Genomic DNA, 22,286 nt, shown 5'->3' with positions numbered 1-22,286 from the left:
TCACCCACCTGGTGTCCCAGGTCTAAATCAGTCCCTGATTAGAGGGGAATCACCCACATGGTGTCCCAGGTCTAAATCAGTCCATGATTAGATAGAGGGGAATCACCCACCTGGTGTCCCAGGTCTAAATCAGTCCATGATTTGAAGGGAACAATGGGGAAAAAAAAGCAGTGGAACTGGCTTCGAGGTCCAGAGTTGAGTTTGAGGGCCATAAACCATGTAACCTGGCTGGGAAAAACACAGGGGCCTTGGGTATCTTCCTGGTCAGATCCCATTGTCCAGGTAAAACTCCTAGCCCTGCAACATATTGCTTTGGGGTGATGTTTCCCCTAAGTACAGATCTAGGATCAGCTTCCCCTCTTCAAACCCTAACCAATACTGGGCGAAATGTAAAACTGACCCAAGATCAGTGACTAGGGGCAACTACACCCTACTCCCAACACAACATAAGACATGTATGAACTGTTCCCTGACTGTAAAGACCCAGAGTGTATTGACCCCCCCCCGAGGCTTGTGGAGGCACACAATGCAGGGTGGTGTTCATTACGTACCAGACTGAAGAAAATGGACTCAAACAGGGATGGACTACTTGGACTTGTCCAATAAGAAAAACACATTTTTGGTTTCTGTCAGAAATCATATTAAAAAAACTTTCCATTGCATGCCCTAATGAACAAGACCCAGGATATGCTGTGAATCACATACAACAATCTCTCTCTCTGCTCACTGTATATAAACAGTCCGTCATACAATTTAAAAAAAAATCCAAAATCAGAAAGAGGACATTAAACCACAGGAAATGCAACTGAAGTGTGGTTGTGGGAGGAACAACTAATGACAGAACTAAAAACTAACTCTAGAATTAGTCTACCTGTCAGCTTAAATTCTGTGATTTGGCCCAATAGTTTTTCCTGACTACATGACTTGGCCGGAAAACCTTGGGGCGCTAGTTATGGGCTAAAATATCAGGGGTGTAATCATTAGTCCAAACAGTGAAAACCAGAGTTTCTATTGGACAAATTCAGCTTGGTCCCTCCCTGTATTGTTTCTTTTTGCAACAGAATTGGCATAATGAATACACCCCAGCCCATTGTTTTTCCTTGTCAAGCAGATGGTCAGAAAAACACTTGTCCATATCTATGATGCTGATCAATAGCAAGCGGTGTTTTTATATATATATATATATATATATATATATATATATATATATATATATATATACAGTACCAATCAAACGTTTAGACACACCTGCTCATTCAAGAGTTTCTTTATTTTTTACTATTTTCTACATTGTGGAATAAGTGTTAAACTAATCAAAATATATTTTATATTTGAGATTCTTCAAAGTAGCCACCCTTTGCCTTGATGACAGCTTTGCACACGCTTGGCATTCTCTCAACCAGCTTCACCTGGAATGCTTTTCCAACAGTCTTGAAGGAGTTCCCAACTATGCTGAGCACTTGTTGGCTGCTTTTTCTTCACTCCGCAGTCCGACTCATCCCAAACCATCTCAATTGGGTTGAGGTCGGGTGATTGTGGAGGCCAGGTCACCTGATGCAGCACTCCATTATTCTCCTTGGTCAAATAGCCCTTAAACAGCCTGGAGGTGTGCTTTTGGGTCATTGTCCTGTGAAAAAAAAAAATGAAAGTCCCACTAAGCACAAAACAGATGGGATGGCGTATCGCTGCTGAATGCTGTGGTAGCCATGCTGATTAAGTGTGCCTTGAATTCTAAATAAATCAGTGTCACCAGCAAAGCACCTCCACGTAACTCTAAAGAACGTATCCTCTGCAGCAGAGGGAACTCTGGGTCTTCCTTTCCTGTAGCGGGCCTCATGAGAGACAGTTTCATCATACCACAGCAGAGGTAACTCTGGGTCTTCCTTTCCTGTGGCGGTCCTTAATGAGAGCCAGTTTCATCATACCACAGCAGAGGTAACTCTGGGTCTTCCTTTCCTGTGGCGGTCCTCATGAGAGCCAGTTTCATCATAGCGCTTGATAGTTTTTGCAACTGCACTTGAAGAAACCTTCTGTATACCAACCCTGCCTTGTCACAACACAACTGACTGGCTCAAACACACGAAGGAAAGAAATTCCACAAATTAACAAGGCAATGCCTTGTTGAAATGCATTCCATGAAGCTGGCTGAGAGAACACGAAGTGTGCAAAGCTGTTATCAAGGCAAAGGGTGGCTACTTGGAAGAATATAAAATATATTTAGATGTAACACTTTTCTGGTTACCACGTGTCATTTTATAGTTAAAAAAAAAAAAGTATTTTATCCCTTTTTCTCCCCAATTTCATAGTGTCCAATAGTTTTTTTAGTAGCTACTATCTTGTCTCATCGCTCCAACTCCCGTACGGGCTCGGGAGAGACGAAGGTTGAAAGTCATGCGTCCTCCGATACACAACCCAACCAAGCCGCACTGCTTCTTAACACAGCGCGCATCCAACCAGGAAGCCAGCCGCACCAATGTGTTGGAGGAAACACTGTGCACCTGGCAACCTTGGTTAGCGCACACTGCGCCCGGCCCGCCACAGGAGTCGCTGGTGCGCGATGAGACAAGGAGATCCCTACCGGCCGAGCCCTCCCTAACGGACGACGCTAGGCCAATTGTGCGTCGCCCCACGGACCTGGAATGAGTAGGTGTGTCTAAACTTTTGACTGGTACTACACACACATATATATAAATAAAAACAAACTCCTTTCATTAACTAAGGAATGAGGATCAACCTGCATTTCAACATTTCTACCAGTTGGTTAAGGTAGGGGTAGGCAACTCGAACCGCGGGCTGACTTTTGTCGGAGCGGATGGTGGCAACACCAGAACATATTTCTAATCATTTGTGCACTGCAAACTGAACACAACTAATCCCAAAAATAAATCATTATTTTCAAGTACAATTTCATACCTTGAGACACAATAATTTATTTATGGAAATACTAACTGATTTCCTAAATTAAATTTGTTTTTAGCTAAATTCCTGTTAATTTGTCTTTTTTGACCAAGGAAAATCCTGAGGGCTCGCGGCCCTGTTGCCGACCCCTGTTTTAAAGTCTCTGCAACAGAATAACGTGCTGTTGAAAAGTATTCAAGGTGACTTAGAAAAGTCTGCGCTTATAATTCAAATCTAAGGTAGGGAGCAGAGTACTGCCGTTTGACCACAGGCCAGATGCAAATGAAACAAAATATTGCATCAGCAAGAGGAAGACCTCTACCACCTCTTTATGTCTGTTCAGAATTACAACGCAGACATCACTTTGAAATGTTGGCCAAAAAACTATGCAAATACTGTCTTTGAAATCATGCAAAAATCTATGTAAACACCATTCATTAATATCAGTGACAATCAAAGTGATGGGAAAAAATCTGGATTAATCTTAAATTAACACACATGTGAACAAATGTGATTTAAAAACAGGGCCATTGACATTTAAACACAAATTCACTTATTTTATTCTTAACCCAATACCCGTTCCATCTCCCACAAAGTAAAAAGTTTAAACTAAATATTTAGTTTAAAAAATACACGTGCGTCTCTTCTAAAACTCTTAAAAGACATGTATACACATAGAAAAACAATACATGGGTCACATCAACAGCACACAATACCATCCAACAAACTCCAATACATTAATACAAGATCATCGCTTAAATAATTCTAGAAAAATATCTGCTGTACATATATGACAATTATTTACATGTGTTTTTTTTTTACGATGTTTATGTCTGTACATGGTAACCATTGCAGACAGACTTCACCGAGCCGTGCTGGATGACTCATCTTGTGAACACCTACTGTAAATGTAGAAAACTCAGGCCTTCCCTCTACTGAAAACCCTCCTCGGTATCACTCACTCATCTTGTGAACACCTACTGTAAATGTGGAAAACTCAGGCCTTCCCTCTACTGAAAACCCTCCTCGGTATCACTCACTCATCTTGTGAACACCTACTGTAAATGTTGAAAACTCAGGCCTTCCCTCTACTGAAAACCCTCCTCGGTATCACTCACTCATCTTGTGAACACCTACTGTAAATGTGGAAAACTCAGGCCTTCCCTCTACTGAAAACCCTCCTCGGTATCACTCACTTGTGAATCCTTCAATCAATAAATCTAGTCAAAACGGGTCTACTTTAGCCAATTCAAGCTTGAGTTAACACTGAGCTTTTGTAATACTTGAATAGGAAGAGGTTTTGATAACCTGCTTATCTGAAATGCTGTATCACAAGATTGACCCATTCTGCAACAAGTTTTACACATAAAAAAAAAAAAAAAAAAAAGAAAGTCAGTCTGACAAACCTTTCTCTCTCGTGCTCAACTTGCCCAGATAAGTCAGTCTGACAAACCTTTCTCTCTCGTGCTCAACTTGCCCAGATAAGTCAGTCTGACAAACCTTTCTCTCTCGTGCTCAACTTGCCCAGATAAGTCAGTCTGACAAACCTTTCTCTCTCTCGTGCTCAACTTGCCCAGATAAGTCAGTCTGACAAACCTTTCTCTCTCGTGCTCAACTTGCCCAGATAAGTCAGTCTGACAAACCTTTCTCTCTCTCGTGCTCAACTTGCCCAGATAAGTCAGTCTGACAAACCTTTCTCTCTCTCGTGTTCAACTTGCCCAGATAAGTCAGTCTGACAAACCTTTCTCTCTCGTGCTCAACTTGCCCAGATAAGTCAGTCTGACAAACCTTTCTCTCTCGTGCTCAACTTGCCCAGATAAGTCAGTCTGACAAACCTTTCTCTCTCGTGCTCAACTTGCCCAGATTTACCAAAGCAAAGAAATGTTGGCGTCTTCATGAAAACTAATAGCAACACTTCATCTCCACAAAAAAATCATTGGCATGATGTGGACTGAAATCTGACATGTGACATACATTATGGGTAACATGACAACAACGAATCGCCAGTCATCTAATTTCTATCAAAACAAGCTTTATTCCACAACAGGAAGTAGGACTGCACCACTTCATCAACCATTCATCATGATTGAAACAAAGCCCTACTTGAAACATTGCCACCTGTTCCCATCCATCCAATTCAGTCGTCCATCCAAAGACGTAATGCTGCTAACGCGGTTCAAAACACGGTCGAGAGAGAAAGATACTCCGTCTCCATCCGGCAACGTGTTTAACTGAGGTTACAAAGTGACCTCTGGAGGTTGTACAAAAACCTGGTCCTGCACCTCCTCCAGGCTTCAGATAACAGAAGGTAGCACAATGCTTGCATAGTCTGATGAAAGGAGAGAACGACGTTCTCCGTCTGCCTGGTTCGTGTGGTATATAAAAAACAAAACTCTTGTCATCACACATTGTCAAACTTGTGTTTTAGGTAGTCTTTCATGACCTTGGCAATGGGCAGGTCCTCCAGAAACGTCAAGCTCTGGAGGCCTATGTGATGCCGGATGTTTATCCGACACATGTCCTGTAAGGTCCTGGGTTGTCCTGAAAAGATACAACACATCTGTTAAAGAGATCAAAGCAGATCGCCCTTTTCCACAAAAGGACAGTAAGAACAGCTCATTCTACCAATGGTGTGTATGAAATAAAAGGTTGAAGTTAAGCGTGTTTTGATAACTAATCTTGCACATAAGACTGAGGATGTAAAAGGTGAACAGAAGACTGGACGTGAAGTGAAACAAGCAGCTGGTCAGTAAGCTCCCTCTCACTGTGACTTTAGATTATTCCACACTTGAAATGGGACAATAATGAGCCTTTCAAAACATGTTTCCCAAATTATCAGGCAGCTCAAGGCCAAACACCCTCTTATTGGCAGTTTTAAAATGTTTAGGAATCTATTAGCATCCAGGAAGCTAGCTCTGGAGTGTTATCAGTCTAATGGGGCTAGAGAAATTTTTTAAATCTCTCTCACGCAAGGGCAGGACCCAACCATACTGTCCTCGTCTCTCCCCGTCCGTCACCACAACCATACTGTCACCACAACCATACTGTCCTCGTCTCTCCCCGTCCGTCACCACAACCATACTGTCCTCATCTCTCCCCGTCACCACAACCATACTGTCCTCTCTGTGTCCCTCTGCAGTCTCCAGAACTAAGCTGTCCTTTCCTTTCTCAAGGTGAAACTGAACTAAAGATTTGGTTTAAAAATCTCAAACCGGTGCGACAGCGCAGCACAGTGCTAGTGCTTTCTCCACTCTTCAACTATAGGCTACCCCTTCATCCACATTCCACACTCTCTAAATAAAGACAAACCATACGGAAGATGAGTCACACTTCTCCTTTACAAACCAAAGGCTTCAATCATTTATAGACTACAGGTGAAATATCAGTGTTGGTGAACCAACTTCAGCCAAGGTAAGTGTGAAATAATGTTTGGTTCTATTTCAACTTTTAAAAGACATTCTGGTTTCCATTTCATCTCTCTACATCTATCTAGTTGAGATGTCAGTGTTGGCAGCGACAGCCCTGGATGTAGCTAGGGGGCCGACGCTCTGCTCCCCAACCAACCCACCTGAGAAACAACCTACGGGAAACACCATACATCTATGGCATAATATACAATGAGCTTCATAAGAGCTGGGTGCCATTCATCCTTCAACAAGGCCCTGCTAGCCGCAGCAGATGGGTTCATCCACTGAGGTAGTCAGTGTAATCAATAAGGGGGGATATGTGATCTGGCTGATCGTTTGCTACGGTCTGAATGAATAGAGCGGTCTGACTTCACATGGCTGTCAGTCTGAAATAGCACAGCAGGTCTTCGTCCCAAATGGCCACCCCATTCGCTACATAGTGCACTACTTTTGACCAGAGCCCTATGGGGAATATACAGTATAGGGTGCCATTTGGGAGCAGCCCAGAGCTCTTTGATATCTCCATATCAAAGTTCAGTGAGAAACACAGAGGAATGCAGCAGGGCATTGTGCCTCTCTAAAATGATTTCTGCTTCAGGTAACATCGTGCCCCCCCCCCAACAGAAGACTGGTCATTATAAAACCATGACAACGCTCCCTGTCCCTATGTTTCTGGAGGTTCTTTTTCTCCTCTCAACTTACAATCTCGCTCCAACACTTCCTGAAACGGACTTGCAGCGTTTCCATCACCCGGTCCTGTTTTGTCTCCATGTTTCTGTTCAGGTTCATAGAAAGCCCTCATTTACTTTACTGGTCTGATGTGCACAAATGTGTTGACTCCATGTTTCTGTTCAGGCTCATAGAAAGCCCTCATTTACTTTACTGGTCTGATGTGTACAAATGTGTTGACTCCATGTTTCTGTTCAGGCTCATAGAAAGCCCTCATTTACTTTACTGGTCTGATGTGTACAAATGTGTTGACTCCATGTTTCTGTTCAGGCTCATAGAAAGCCCTCATTTACTTTACTGGTCTGATGTGTACAAATGTGTTGACTCCATGTTTCTGTTCAGGTTCATAGAAAGCCCTCATTTACTTTACTGGTCTGATGTGTACAAATGTGTTGACTCCATGTTTCTGTTCAGGCTCATAGAAAGCCCTCATTTACTTTACTGGTCTGATGTGTACAAATGTGTTGACTCCATGTTTCTGTTCAGGTTCATAGAAAGCCCTCATTTACTTTACTGGTCTGATGTGTACAAATGTGTTGACTCCATGTTTCTGTTCAGGCTCATAGAAAGCCCTCATTTACTTTACTGGTCTGATGTGCACAAATGTGTTGACAACCAACAACGAACATGTTAAGTTGTATTGCTACATCGCCAATTATATTTAACTCATCTTCGGATGTTCATTTTAGGGCGTCATCCTTCTGCCTGTCTGATAAAGCAATCTAGGGGAAACGCTGAGTCCCAGTCAAGCCATGACATTATATTAAAAGCAGTGTTTATATCCACTAGCGATACGGTACTAGTACTACTAACAGCCCAGTGTCCCCAGACGGTGCCCCTCCCTGCCCAAGACTTACTGGTGACCTCCTGTAGGAAGTCCAGGCAGGGCCGGCTGATGCCCGACATGCTCGACGACACCGCCACGGGAGTCTGGCCCTCGTAGTTCCTTGTGTTGGTGTCGGCGCCGTACTTGTAAAGCATCTGAGCACACAGCACGTCGTCTCTTAGTGCCGATAGGTGCAACGGGGTCTGCCCGTCCTCGAGGCGACCCAGGTTAGTGTCCGCACCCCGCTGCAGGAACATACGACAGTAGGAATGATTCCCCTTGATGACGGCGTAGCGCAGCAGGAAGCCATTCTGAATGTCGATGTTGGCGCTGTGGTCCAGCAGGATTCTCACGCAGCTGGAGCGCTCACGGATGATAGCGAGTTGGAGGGGCGTGGTGCCCTTGTCGCTGAGGGGATCCACCTCGGCGCGGAACTCAAGGAGGAGCCGCACGAAAGAGTCGCGGCCATAGTGGGCAGCCACATGCAGCGGCGTCCAGCCGTCGTTGCTCTTGGCATTGATGATGTCGCTGCGGAAGTCCGACTCCAGCATGAGGCGGGCGATGCGCGCACGGCCGTGCATGGCGGCATAGTGGAGCGCCGTGAAGCCGCCGATGAAGTCCTTTACTGTGGGGTCAGCTGCGGGGGAGATAGACAGGGGACAAGGGGGGGTGAGGGGAACTGTCTTCTACAGGCTCTTTATTACAACAGAAAATGGCACATTCAGTTAAAACACTAACAAATAACAATCAGAGAGAGAGAGCGCGAGAGAGAGAGAGCGCGAGAGAGAGAGAGCGCGAGAGAGAGAGAGCGCGAGAGAGAGAGAGCGCGAGAGAGAGAGAGCGCGAGAGAGAGAGAGCGCGAGAGAGAGAGAGTGCGAGAGAGAGAGAGTGCGAGAGAGAGAGAGTGCGAGAGAGAGAGAGTGCGAGAGAGAGCGAGAGAGAGCGAGGAGAAACAAGAGGATGGATTATTGAGTGACAGCTGCGTAAAACATTAAAGGGACAATCTGCAATTACTACATCCATTTCTGAACTTACAAATTAATTATATGTTTCCATTGATTTTTGAAGAATATAACTTATGCCTCATGAGCGCAGTTCAACTATCATACCCCATTAGAACCAATAATATAAGCTTGTTTTACTCCAATGTTTGTAAACAAAGTAAATGTAAACAATCGCTACACAGCCTAAAAAAATGGTTTAAACTATACTTTGATATGACGGATGGTCAATCCTTGGATCCATAGCTCAGTCTATGAATTTGAGGGTGGTTCCAGTCCCACCTCTCAGCTTTTTACCAAAACAGGAGCGGGGATTCCACTGTGCTATTATTTCATCTGCTGATTGCCACTTTAAAGTCTGCTGTGGTGTGAAAGGAAAGAGTGGGCAGGCAGATGCTGGAGCATTAGAACAATTAGCATCAGTGAGACATTAGAGTGTGAAAGCGGGGTCAGGGGTTAAAGTCCTGCTATTTCAATTAGCCAAGGCCGGGAGTGCAGGTAATGACCACGTCAGTGTCTGCTAGGGCCTAGGCTAAATCCAGAGGGGAATTTTCCATTCAAACAGCCTTGTTAAAAATGGCTGGCTCCCCTCTTATCCAACATAAATCCATTAGGTAGGCTGTTTGACTGACCATCAAAGAGATTATTTTTAGCGTATCGTTAAATTATTTTAGACAATTAAGTCAAGGGTAACAAAATACTCTCTTGCTTTGTTGGTTATGCATACATTTCAACAGTCTCAATTTTTCTGCGCATAATCCAAAATAAACCCCTGACTCGTCCAATGAGCTCTTCAGAGAAAAACAGTTACTGAGAGACTTGGTCTACAGCGCCCCCTGGACTTGATGTAATGATCACTGCATCTACATGATTTGGAATCAAAATCTGTACACATTTTAATAGCATTAAATAAAAACAATAAATGACTGCAACACTATTCCATCATAATTTCACAAAATGAACATGATTTTCACTCTGCTCAGAAGCATAATGTTAAACTGCTGTAGGGTAAAGTTTCTTCTAGGTACAGATCTAGGATGAGCTTCCCCCTCCCCAGTCCTAACCTTAACCATTAGTGGGGAAAATGTAAAACCGAACCAAGATCAGCATCTAGGGTCAACTTCACCCTACAGCCTCTATACCATGTTAGAATGACCTGGGAGTGAAGCTGTGGAGAAGATAAAACAGCTGCCATTCCCAGACTGGTTATATACTGCCATCTATAGACCAACAATTCAAAGGTGGAGTTTGATTCAGGTTGCACTGTCATGGTGCACCAATATGAAATAGATCTCAAACAAACAGCACATGTGAAAGGATAATCATTATGAACAAATATGTGATTAGATGACTGATATAAAGCCACTGAATGGATGCATGTAGCATCATATGGCAGACCCTTGATGTGTGACAACCATTTCCTCTGCTAGTCTCCTTTTCTTCGTGAACATGGATTCTGACAAATCCTTTCATCGACCTTGTCACCAGGCCAATTGTGAAAAGTCTTTCCCTAGCACCAATCTCTACTAACACTTGGCCTCCATTGGTTTCAATTTAGCCGTGACTATAACCTTGGGGGCTTTTTGAGCTCTGCCAAGGAAAAAGAAAGAAGGCGGAAAACTGCATTCAACGTGTGACAACAGCACAGGAGGCTGCTAAAGGGAGGACGGCTCATAAAAATAAATAATGGCTGGAACGGAGCAAATGGAATCCAACACATGGAAACCATGTGTATGATACAATTCCACTGAATCCACTCCAGCCATTAGTAGGAGCCCGTCCTATCCAATTAAGGTGCGCCCAACCTCCTGTGGACCAAAACCCCAGACCCCCTTATTCACCTCCGTGCTCCAGGAAGACCCGGACACATCTCTCCTTCCCCTTGGCAGCGGAGAAGTGGAGCAGGGTCCACCCGTTGGCATCACGGATCTTCGGAGAGTAGCCTTGCTCCAGCATCTTCCTGACAGTGTACACATCCCCCGCTGCCACTGCAGCCTGGAGCAAAGACAGTACAAGCCAAGAGCATTAGCATTCATCTCTAGCATAAGCAGTCATTTACCAGTGGGAAATGCTAACAGTAGAGTAGACCGTCTTGGTATTAAGTGTCTTTGCCTGTATCTGCAGCTCCTCTTGAAGCTCGGGGTTCCTTCTACAGTGATGGTTCAGCATCCTGTTACATCTCGTAAGGGGAGGGGTCATCCACACCTAGTCCTCTGTCTGGAGAGTTGAGACAGTAAACACGTAAGCTGCATCACTTAATTTGGGGTATTAGTCAAAAAATAGCTAGGCCTTCGTTTTGATAACAGTACATCGTCATGGATACATTTGTGTTATTGGTATAAATCAGCCGACTATACATTAGCAGGTTTTCTAAATCCAACTGTTCCGCTGGGATCAAAAGCCGTTGCATATTCTAGTTCTAGCACATCTCATTCAACGAACCAAGTGCTTGAGGGGTGCTCAGGTGGAATAGAGGAAATCTGTTAGACAACTGGGGGTCCCCACTGCACTATACCACAGTGTTCACCAGCTCCGGTGATCAGTTGAAACAGGTAGGCTATTTGATGCTTGGCAGGAACCAGAGTTGGTGACCACCGCAGCACCACTTCTAGGTGCGCACAACACTTGTATACTTTAAGGACCATATGGTATTCCATACTGAACAGCAGCAGATAGATGTTCACCTTTTGTCAAGCTTGATTATGTAGTTAAGACAATTTTCATGTGTCTCTCTTGCGCAACAGTATGACAGACAGATAAGAACTCCACTCAAATGGATTGTGGGCTAGCACGGACTCTGAAAAAAAAAAAAAGACAATTTAATGAGTATTCACATTCATCAGTTTATATTACTCAATAGAAGGCATTAAAAAACATACTGCATTGACAATCATAACATTATGACAGCAAATGAGAAATGGGAATAGCTAAACATTTTACATAAATGTAATGTTAGCTATACCTGCAGCTAGCTTCTATCCAAATGGGATGGCGGTATGATAGCTATAACTACCTAGATAACAACGTTGAATGTAAAAACAAGCAAGCTAGTAGGCTAATTGCTTATAATACGATACAAACAAAAGCTAACTAGTAGTGGTTAGCTAGCTTACTTGCTAACAGTTAGATTGCTACCTGTATTGGAAGGTCGGCTGCTGCCTTTCGTCTTCCAAATTAGGGCAATGTTGTAGCTTTAGCGGTGTTCTTTAAAGCTAGACTAGACAATGCATTTCAGACAAAGTTTAAGTAAAAATAATCCACAGCAACCTAGTTATCCAAGTAGCCACTGGCCAGCTAATAGTTAGCTAACTATGCACTCAAACAATGGAATGTTAGCTAACGTTAGCTAGCTAGTACTGCGACCCCAACTTGTTCCACTCCTTTCTGACTTATTTTAATTATATATCTACATGCCCACAAACTACGACATGATACTACGGTACACTGCGCTGATATATTGCTATATATACACAATTCCCTTTTAAGGAAGAAATTAATCGATCAACTACTGCTGGTTAGCAATTAGCCTAAATCGTTACCCAGTTGTTCAAGCTACTAGGAATGCATTGGATTTCAGAGTTTTAAAACATTTGTAACAATTTAATAGCTATGTGAACATGTGCACGACTCGAGAAGGCAACCATACTTCAACTACACAAGGTAGGTGTTAGCTAGCTTTGATGAATTAATGCATTATTCTTACTTAAAATACGAAGCTAGCAGGCTTGCTAGCCATTCTCCACCGATGCGAACCCCCAATTTCAACGGGCTTGTTTTAGCCAATCAGGCACAAGGAGCAAGGAATTTGAGCTGTCAAATCAGCATCCTTCTACAAAACTTTATGAACAGTCTGTTTAGCTCGATTTCTAACAAAGTAGGCCAACGGTTTCTATGGCTATAATTCTTCTCATTATTGACACAATAGAATGAGTGAACTCCTTTCCAATTTTCTACTAAATGTTATCGCACGCTATACTTCCGTGTTCAGTCACGTGGTGCACTGTCTACAGCCAGAACCTAAAATTAAGATAATACTTTAAAAAAGAAAATGACAAATTGATATTTTAAATACAATATAGACTAAATTGGTCATTTTCGGTTCAGAAGCGTTAGGATGTATGACAACATTTAAAGTGATTTAACTGTACATTATACATCGCACTACAAGTCACAGCATGCAACGCAAACCAAACAGGAAGAGATGTTTACAATTGTTTCGAGATGGTCGGCGCAAAGTCGAAGAATGCTTTTTTTTCAAAAGATACATTAATTGCGGCGGGATATCATTTTAATATTCAGTGTTGCGTTATACAAAAGTGTACAGAAAACATGTATAATACCATCCTTGCAATTTATTTTATTCACGCTTAGTAAAGTGTAGAATGTGAATCGCGTGGCAGAAATCTAATCAAAATCCGAAAAACTCTGTGCTACTTTTTCTTTTTTCAGATTGACCACTGCCAAGACCCCCGTGATCATTGAAAACCCAAACGCTGTGTCAACATGAATGAACAATTTCATGTCCTAAATGATGCTTACAGAAGTTTATTGTCGAGAACATCACCCAGCAAAATGAGTAGCCATGAGTTGGCATCCTCCATGTTCACATGTGTATGTGAACTGACTCTTGATGCCAGTGATGGTTCTCATTCTCAGCATCAGGACCAGTCCAGAGATCTCCTAACGTCCTCCAAATATTCTCCAAACCCAAATGGAACTGAACTGGCTTGTCTTGTGTTGACTCTGGTGGAGAAAATAAGCTCCAAGCTGACATCTCAACAACTGTCTCAAGAAACCAGCCTTTACTTCAAAGATGTTTCTACAGTATTATTCCAGTATATGGATTTTATGTCCAAACTTGTGAGTTTGGTTTCCTGCATATGATTGGAAAATATATTTGTATTGTCCTTTGGGTTTGTTTATAGTAATAACATGTTTGTTTCCACCTCCCACAGGTTCACCTTGCCTGCTGCAAGGACAGGTTGCTGTCTCATCTAGCTGCAAAGAGTGTATCCTCCTATGTTATTTTTGAGCTGCGTTGCTTTGTGAGTTTTCTGATTGTTCTCATGTCTTGTGTGATTTATGACTATATATTGAATACTAGTCAAGTAACTCTTGGAGTTCTGTGTGCATCAGACAGTCTCACATTAGAGAACCCAAATCTGTCACCTGATACTGTAAAATCCTATTCACACACAGGTCTACCAGGCTTTATTTAAGCAGATTCTTACATTCAGTTCTCTCTTTTTTTTGACTAGAATACAGTCAACCAGATTTGGGAATGGAAGTGCTTGCAAGTGCTCCAGAACCCTCGCTCTGGCAACGAACTGGATGCATGCACATGGTCACTTACCACTGTCCTGAAAGCAGTTCTAAAAGAAACATCAGAATATAAACCTGGTATTGAAACACAATTCATCCATCAATTGTACCAACATGTGTCTTTTATTTGACTCCAAATAAGTTCCACTTGCTGCCAAATCCTATGTATTTACCATGTATTTACGTGGTAGTTAGGCCACATAGGCTGGAATAGTGTAACTACAGTGTGGCTATGAGTGTTGACATTGTAATTGTAATTGTATTCTACCTACCTATGCATCTTCCATGTCAATACAATGTGGTTTTAGCCACAGTGGGGCATTCTCTTTCTTTTCCCCTCAGGGACTGTGGAGAAACTTCTTGCCACATTCGACACAGCTCTCACTGCTGCTTACTCCCAGCTTGTCCCTGTAGAGAGTCTGGGCCATGGGAACTCTGCGTCATACCCCAGTAGTAACATGGCAGACTGGGCTACAACTCTGACTAACCTCCTAGACTTACTGGAAGTGCTCACTGCAGCCAGGTTCAAACTAAGCACCACCAGTGTCTGTTTCACCAGCTCAAGGCTCTCCCTCGTACAGGCATCGGCGCTACTGCGGATAGTCGACTCTCATGTCCACTACTTTGTGAAGAAGCAAGTGCTTCTGCTTTTAAAGAAGATTCTCCTTCAGAAGGCAGGCGAAGACATGGGTTTTGGCGAGGCGTCCTCCCTAACGCATGGAGATGATCACATGACCAGTGACATTCTTACACTGGCTGATGATGTGTTGCAGGCAGTGCACACTGATTGGTTACAGTGTGTTCCAGTGGAGTCGGCGGCCATTTTCTTTGGAGGGACAGGCCAATCGTGTGGCGGGAGCAGTGATGCGTTCGATCATGTGATGCTGAGGGCTGTTAGTCTAGTTGTGCTCAAGTCACTGGAATACAAAATCCAATCCGCTGGTGGGAAAGGTAATATAGGACTATTTGTAAATGTTATTAACCATATCTACACTAGGCACAATGTGTATTCTACCTTAAAGGTAGACTCAGAGAAATGATGTTGCCACGAGCAGCACCGCAGATATTGAGAAGAGAGACATGCAGGAATTCTCTCTCACACAGTCATACACAGTATCTGTGTGCGGGTTCGCTTTGCTCTGTTTGAGCGTGGTCGCCACGGTACCAAAACAGCGATGTTGAGCCTCGTGGAAGTTGTTGCAGGAATTGACCCACTATGCTGTTTACTTTCTGCATCTGTCATATCGCTGAGTCTAACTTTAACATGACTAGTTTCTAAAGCTCAAATAATCAGAAGGAGAAAAACATCATGATGACAGGAACGATAATTCAGACAGATGTATGCAATAGGGGGCAATGTTTCCCAACACATAACACACAAGAACAGTATTTCACTAAGTATTGTCTCTCTCAAGGCAAAAGTTCCTCAGGACCCCTAACCACAGGTCTAGAATCAGATTACCCTCCCCAGATCCAAACCTTAACCATTATGGCTGTGAAAATATCTGATCTGGAATCAGTGGGTAGAGGCAACTTCTACCCACTCTGCACTTGTCTCTGGTCCCACAGGTGTATGTAATACCATAGGCATCCGTGGCTATTTAAGTGCGTTGCTGCTGTTCCTGAGGCAGCGTGGGGTCCAGCTGAAGCAGGGATCTCACTCCTGCTGCTGGGTGTCCTTGGTGTTTGGAGAGCAGGACGACGACATGATGGAAGCAGCAAAGGCTTTACTCCTACTATACCTCCATCACAGGTACCATACCACCTAATACATACCTTCATTATGTTTTTTATTTCACCTTTATTTAACCAGGTGGCCAGTTGAGAACAAGTTCTCATTTACAACTGCGACCTGGTCAAGATAAAGCAAAGCAGTGTGACAAAAAACAACACAGAGTTACACATGGAATAAACAAACATACAGTCAATAACACAGTAGAAAAATAAATAGGCCATAGTAGCGAAGTAATTACAATTTAACATTAACACTGGAGTGATAGATGTGCAAGTAGAAATGCTGGTGTGAAAAAGAGCAAAAAAAAAGTATATAAAAACAATATGGGGATGAGGTAGGTAGTTGGATGGGCTATTTACAGATGGGCTGTATACAGCTGCAGTGATCGGTAAGCTGCTCAGATAGCTGATACTTAAAGTTAGTGATGGAGATATAAGTCTCCAGCTTCAGCGATTTTTGCAATTCGTTCCAGTCGTTGGCAGCAGAGAACTGAAAGGAAAGGCGGCCAAAGGAGGTGTTGGCTTTGGGGATGGCCAGTGAGATATACCTGCTGGAGCACGTGCTACGGTTGGGTGTTATGGTGACCAGTGAGCTGAGATACGGCGGAGCTTTACCAAGCAAAGACATATAGATGACCTGGAGCCAGTGGGTCTGGCAACGAATATGTAGCGAGGGCCAGCCAACGAGAGCATACAGGTCGCAGTGGTGGGTGGTATATGGGGCTTTGGTGACAAAACAGATGGCACTGTGATAGACTGCATCCAGTTTGCTATAAGTAGGCTGTTGGAGGCTATTTTGTAAATGACATCGCCGAAGTCGAGGATCGGTAGTCGAGGATTTGTTGCGAAATAGGAAGCCAATTCTAGATTTCATTTTGGATTGGAGGTGTTTGATATGAGTCTGGAAGGAGAGTTTACAGTCTAGCAAGACACCTAGGTATTTGTAGTAGTCCACATATTCTAAGTCAGAACCGTCCAGAGTAGTGACTAGTAGTGCTAGTCGGGCGGGCCGGTGTGGGCAATCGGTTGAATAGCATGGATTTAGTTTTTCTAGCGTTTTAAGAGCGGTTGGAGGCCACGGAAGGAGTGTTGTGTGGCATTGAAGCTTGTTTGGAGGTTTGTTAACAGTGTCCAAAGAAGGGCCAGATGTATACAGAATGGTGTCGTCTGCGTAGAGGTGGATCAAGGAATCACCCGCTCAAGAGCGACATCGTTGATATATACAGTGAAAAGAGTCGGCCCAAGAATTGAACCCCGTGGTACCCCCAAAGAGACTGCCAGAGGTCCGGACAACATGGCTGAACAGTAAGAGTAGAATGGCTGGTTTATAATACTGAAACACTGCCTGATGGACAAAAGGCAGTATTTCTGTGTGGCTTTCTTTTAGATGAATTCTGAATTGCAGTTTTGTCAGTGGTTGGTTTGATTCTGCTTATGAAAATCTTACATTTTGATATCTCTGATTATCTAAGATCAGTCACCCACATAAAGGAGTAGGTTGAGAACCTGATTGGACCAATTTCCCAGACACTGGACTAAAAACAATGCTCAATGCAGATGCTGGCAAATCCAGGATTAGTCTTATTTTGTGTCCGGGAAACAAGCCTATTATGTCCTTGAGATGTCTGACTCTTCTGTCTGTCTTCCTACAGAGTGTCCTCTGACCTGGAAGCTGATGCTGTGTGTGTTGTCGGCGGCAACCCCCACTGTCACTTTCTCTTCCTCCTCCGCAACATCTCCTTCGACCACAGCATTCTCCTCGATTTCCTCATCTCAACGGAAACCTGCTTCCTCGAGTACTTTGTCCGTTACCTAAAACACCTCCGGGACGACTGGGAAGGCTTCCGAATGGTCTGTCAGAAGATAGATGGGTCGGACCGGTGTAAACTGAGCTGGAAGATTAGCCAGAAAGACGATCAACTATTGGACAACCTGAGAGAGGAACTCCAGCAGTCGTTGGGTGCCTCTCGTGGAAGCGTGTCTACTTCCAGCCATTCTGGAGGATCAGTTACCATCGTGGACCCAGAGCCAGCTCCATGTCTGCAGCCCAGCTTGTGTCTGCCTTCAGGGAGTGCAACTGCCCTGGCCTCTACTCCCCCTCTCCGTCTGGTGGACTACGGCAGCTCAGAGGAGTCTGAGACGGAGGACAGTGACCTTCCATCAGGCCTTACACAGGATAGGCTACACAGCGACTCTGTGGTTCACACACACAACAGCCACTCTTTTGATAGGACTGTTATGTGTCTGACAGAGCTCAGAGTGGTGGTGACTAGACTGCAGAGGAGGAGTCTGTTCCCTTACAATGCCACCTCGCTCTTGAAACTGCTGACACAGATTGAAGCGAAGAGATGTTGTTCACAGCGTTGAACTCCGTAATGATGTAATAAATGTTACATGGTGGTAAATGCATTTGGTCTCATTTGTAATATTTTGAGTGTTGTAAAATTCATAGAATTCCCAGTTTGACAGAAATAAATTTGCTTTTGGAAGATTCCTGGAATCAGGATGGAATAAGCATGAATTGTGGGAATCCTTCAACAGCGGCTTCTAGATTTCTTAAATGTATATTTTAATACTTTTACATTTTTCATGGCATCCTATTTGTGAATGGATGCTCTTTTTGGGGACCTTGTGGTTGTATGGTAACTCAAGGTAAGCATTGTTTATGAAGGGATGGTTATGATGACCACTTCCTTTCATTTGTAACTACATTTGAATCATAAAGACGTTCCAAAAGCAACACATCCTGTTTGCATGACCATCGTAAGTAAACACACACCTCTTTCAACTATATGTTTTCTTTTGGTTCCCTCCCTTCGGTCCAGCCAAATGTCACTATTTTTCCCACCTGTCTTTGTTGATCTCCTTCTGTTTTCACCTCGTTCTATGTTTTACTAGAGGGACTATTGTGTGGAGGAGTAGCTCCTATTCTCCTGTCTGCGTTATCTGGAGAACAATGCAAACAATCCACAGATTATCACCTGAGGGCACCTTTGACTGCAGGTAGCAGGGTTAGTGTGCCTCTCTCTCTATCTCTCTGTGTGTGTTGCGTCGTGACACTTCTCCATTATCGTCCCTCTACGACAACGTACCTGGAAGGAAAGGAAAAAACTCCTGTCCAATTGTGCCTCAGCTGGGTGTGACCCTTTAAAGAATGTCAAACAAAGACAGGGAGAGAGAGCCTGCCTACTGAATGGAGGGACTGTCACGCCTGTTTGTTTCCCACAGTCAACATTACATCAACAGCTCTAGTGAGGACAGGACCTACCTTACCTGGTTTCCCTACTGAGGGTGAGGACAGGACCTACCTTACCTGGTTTCCCTACTGAGGGTGAGGACAGAACCTACCTTACCTGGTTTCCCTACTGAGGGTGAGGACAGGACCTACCTTACCTGGTTTCCCTACTGAGGGTGAGGACAGGACCTACCTTACCTGGTTTCCCTACTGAGGGTGAGGACAGGACCTACCTTACCTGGTTTGCATATTGAGGGTGGAACGGTGGGAAGCCTTGTGGTATATTCTGTTTCCCTATGACCTTGGATTCATTGGATGGTTTCAGGGAATGTGCTGTAGGAGTGTTGTCTGGGGTCCTCTACCTGGGATGTGAATAGCTGGTTTTCTGTTGTTTTACACCTGTCCTCGTTAACGGAGGAGCGGGTTTCAACTCGCGTCTGTCCCAAGCAACCGGTGGGAGTTGTATGAGTGAGGTTGATGTTAAATCGTCCCTTTCAGGTGAGCATGTCCCCCTGTTAGAGGAGCTAAGCTCTATCTTACATCTTAGGATTGGACTGAATAGACCCTCTGTTTTCTTAGTAGGTCAGTGAGTGTATAGAGATTCTCCACCTAAGGCTTTTCTGAACGCTCTCGAGGTTGATTGATTTATAGTTTTGTAACCGGCCTAAACTCAAACTATGATGGATCTCTGGCACTTTAGCTGGATCGCCCACGTGAAGTCATCGGCATTCAACCAGTGAAGTGTAATTACCATTTTGGTTTAAATGGAACTATAAAACATCTCCAAATGTAATCAGAGTTTTAAGATAAATCTTGACTGGTTTTACTCTACTCTAAAAATGTTTGTGTTTGGAGAGCATGTACTCATGGAAACGGATTGCTTTACAGTTAACAGTGCCTGTCACAGTTCTGTGGGATATCTAGTGGTGTGTGTGTGTGTGTGTGTGTGTGTGTGTGTGTGTGTGTGTGTGTGTGTGTGTGTGTGTGTGTGTGTGTGTGTGTGTGTGTGTGTGTGTGTGTGTGTGTGTGTGTGTGTGTGTGTGTGTGTGTGTGTGTGTGTGTGTGTGTGTGTGTGTGTGTGTGTGGGAGTGTGTGTGTGTGTGTGTGTGTGTGTGAATGAGGAAAACACTATTTATCCTCCCTTTCACCATTTGGCCTCCTATTCTGCACTTAGTTGTACGTTTTGGACTGAATAGTCATTTTCAGGGTTAAAATCTAAAGATCATCTTTGATACATTGGAGCCATTGTTTTTCAATCATTAAAATACTACGTGAGTTGAGCATACAGTCTGTTGTAGGTTCTGTCTTAATCATGTCTCTGTACACGTATAACGTCTTTCCCACTCAGTCATATTCTGCAAACCTCTTTTGTGTGATGTATGTATTTTATCTCTTCATGCACGTCAAAGATAATAAATCACTCCCTAGTTCTGGTATGCTTCCCTACCGACTAACATTTATCATGCTTGAGAAAGTTGATGAAAAAGTACGATACCAGTACAGTTGAACCCTGTGCCCCTGTATGTGGGATGGAGAGAGAGAGCGGAGAGCAACAGAGAGAGAGAGAGAGAGACCAGGGAGAGAGAGAGTCAGAGGAGAGAAAGAGATGGACAGATACCAGCGGGAGAGAGAAAGAAACAGAGAGACCAGGGGGAGAGAGAGTCAGAGGAGAGAAAGAGATGGACAGATACCAGCGGGAGAGAGAAAGAAACAGAGAGACCAGGGGGAGAGAGAGTCAGAGGAGAGAAAGAGATGGACAGATACCAGCAGGAGAGAGAAAGAAACATAGAGACCAGGGAGAGAGAGAGTCAGAGGAGAGAAAGAGATGGACAGATACCAGCGGGAGAGAGAAAGAAACAGAGAGACCAGGGGGAGAGAGAGTCAGAGGAGAGAAAGAGATGGACAGATACCAGCGGGAGAGAGAAAGAAACAGAGAGACCAGGGGGAGAGAGAGTCAGAGGAGAGAAAGAGATGGACAGATACCAGCAGGAGAGAGAAAGAAACAGAGAGACCAGGGAGAGAGAGAGTCAGAGGAGAGAAAGAGATGGACAGATACCAGCGGGAGAGAGAAAGAAACAGAGAGACCAGGGAGAGAGAGAGTCAGAGGAGAGAAAGAGATGGACAGATACCAGCGGGAGAGAGAAAGAAACAGAGAGACCAGGGAGAGAGAGAGTCAGAGGAGAGAAAGAGATGGACAGATACCAGCGGGAGAGAGAGAGACCAGGGAGAGAGAGGAGAAAGAGAAGGAAACATATATATACAATATGCAGACAGAGTGTGCTTTGTCATGTTCTTCACTGACTGAATGTCTGAATCCCCAGATGATCTTCAGCAGAACGCTAACAATGCAAAAGGCCTTCCTTATCGGCTGTGTTCTGGCAGTATACCGCTAATACACACTGCTCATCGCTCTATGGACTAGTCCGACGTGACTAGGTTGTAGCATGGCTGCTAGTATAGGATATACTGTAATGTTCCCCAGGTGAAAATTGTCTTTTTTAAAATTTATTTTACCTTTATTTTAACCAGGCAAGTCAGTTAAGAACAAATTCTTATTTTCAATGACGGCCTGGGAACAGTGGGTTAACTGCCTGTTCAGGGGCAGAACGACAGATTTGTACCTTGTCAGCTCGGGGGTTTGAACTCGCAACCTTCCGGTTACTAGTCCAACGCTCTAACCACTAGGCTACCCTGCCGCCCCCGAAAATTGTCTTAGACACACAGTACTGCTGTATACATGATAAACACTGTACATTACATCCTCAACATAATACCTACCCTACACTGAATATTACCCATGTCATACACATTGAACTCATCTCATACAGCAACATACACCATACATATTGCACGCTGCCATTCCAGAATGTTCTCTCAGTGGCATACTAACACAGGTCAGTTGGACTTATTGCTGTTCAGGTGTTGATAGACAGGTACTTGATAGACAGGTGTTTGATAGGTAGTTTGTATCTGTTGTAGTAAAACAAACATACAGGTACTCAGGCTAGGTAGTGCCAGTATGTAATATGCTTGGCGCCACGATATTATCTTTGAATCATAATGCAATTGCGTCACAGATGTGTAATCAGTGCAAGATAAGGTTAAACGCATAGACACAGAATTACTAGAAAGGA

General features: G+C 43.8%; 3 protein-coding genes across 5 annotated transcripts in view; 2 read left to right on the top strand and 1 right to left on the bottom strand.

Annotated features, from left to right (window-relative positions):
* Positions 1 to 2,910: 2,910 nt before the first annotated feature.
* Positions 2,911 to 12,691, bottom strand: LOC139385189 (ankyrin repeat and SOCS box protein 7). Of its 3 annotated transcripts, none has more exons than XM_071130301.1 (7): positions 12,565 to 12,662; positions 11,546 to 11,658; positions 10,974 to 11,078; positions 10,703 to 10,856; positions 7,892 to 8,497; positions 4,640 to 5,439; positions 2,911 to 4,445 (listed from the first exon to the last, which is right to left on the bottom strand). In XM_071130301.1, the coding sequence occupies exons 3-6, from the start codon at positions 11,058 to 11,060 to the stop codon at positions 5,300 to 5,302; spliced, it is 987 nt and encodes a 328-aa protein (XP_070986402.1). In that variant the 5' UTR covers positions 11,061 to 11,078; positions 11,546 to 11,658; positions 12,565 to 12,662; the 3' UTR covers positions 2,911 to 4,445; positions 4,640 to 5,299. The 3 variants fall into 3 exon arrangements, with proteins under 3 accessions (XP_070986402.1, XP_070986403.1, XP_070986401.1); XM_071130302.1 differs by having other exon boundaries at positions 2,911 to 4,498; positions 4,687 to 5,439; XM_071130300.1 differs by having other exon boundaries at positions 4,284 to 4,541; positions 12,565 to 12,691.
* Positions 12,692 to 13,041: 350 nt separating this feature from the next.
* On the top strand, positions 13,042 to 18,657 carry LOC139384722 (protein Lines homolog 1-like). Its single transcript, XM_071129563.1, has 6 exons — positions 13,042 to 13,721; positions 13,817 to 13,906; positions 14,120 to 14,261; positions 14,526 to 15,134; positions 15,753 to 15,936; positions 17,570 to 18,657. Exons 1-6 carry the CDS (start codon positions 13,365 to 13,367, stop codon positions 18,282 to 18,284), a joined length of 2,097 nt encoding a protein of 698 aa, XP_070985664.1. The 5' UTR covers positions 13,042 to 13,364; the 3' UTR covers positions 18,285 to 18,657.
* Positions 18,658 to 19,286: 629 nt separating this feature from the next.
* The window catches only part of LOC139384739 (ceramide synthase 2-like), a 28,945-nt gene continuing 25,945 nt past the window's right edge, over positions 19,287 to 22,286 (top strand). Inside the window, exon 1 of the mRNA XM_071129605.1 lies at positions 19,287 to 19,368. The gene's annotated coding sequence lies outside the window, so the exon portion shown is untranslated. The remainder of the gene's footprint in view (positions 19,369 to 22,286) is intronic.

This window comes from Oncorhynchus clarkii, chromosome 26, assembly GCF_045791955.1.
Source record: "Oncorhynchus clarkii lewisi isolate Uvic-CL-2024 chromosome 26, UVic_Ocla_1.0, whole genome shotgun sequence".
NCBI classification, from domain to species: domain Eukaryota; kingdom Metazoa; phylum Chordata; class Actinopteri; order Salmoniformes; family Salmonidae; genus Oncorhynchus; species Oncorhynchus clarkii.
This window is presented reverse-complemented; position numbering and strand designations above follow the sequence as displayed.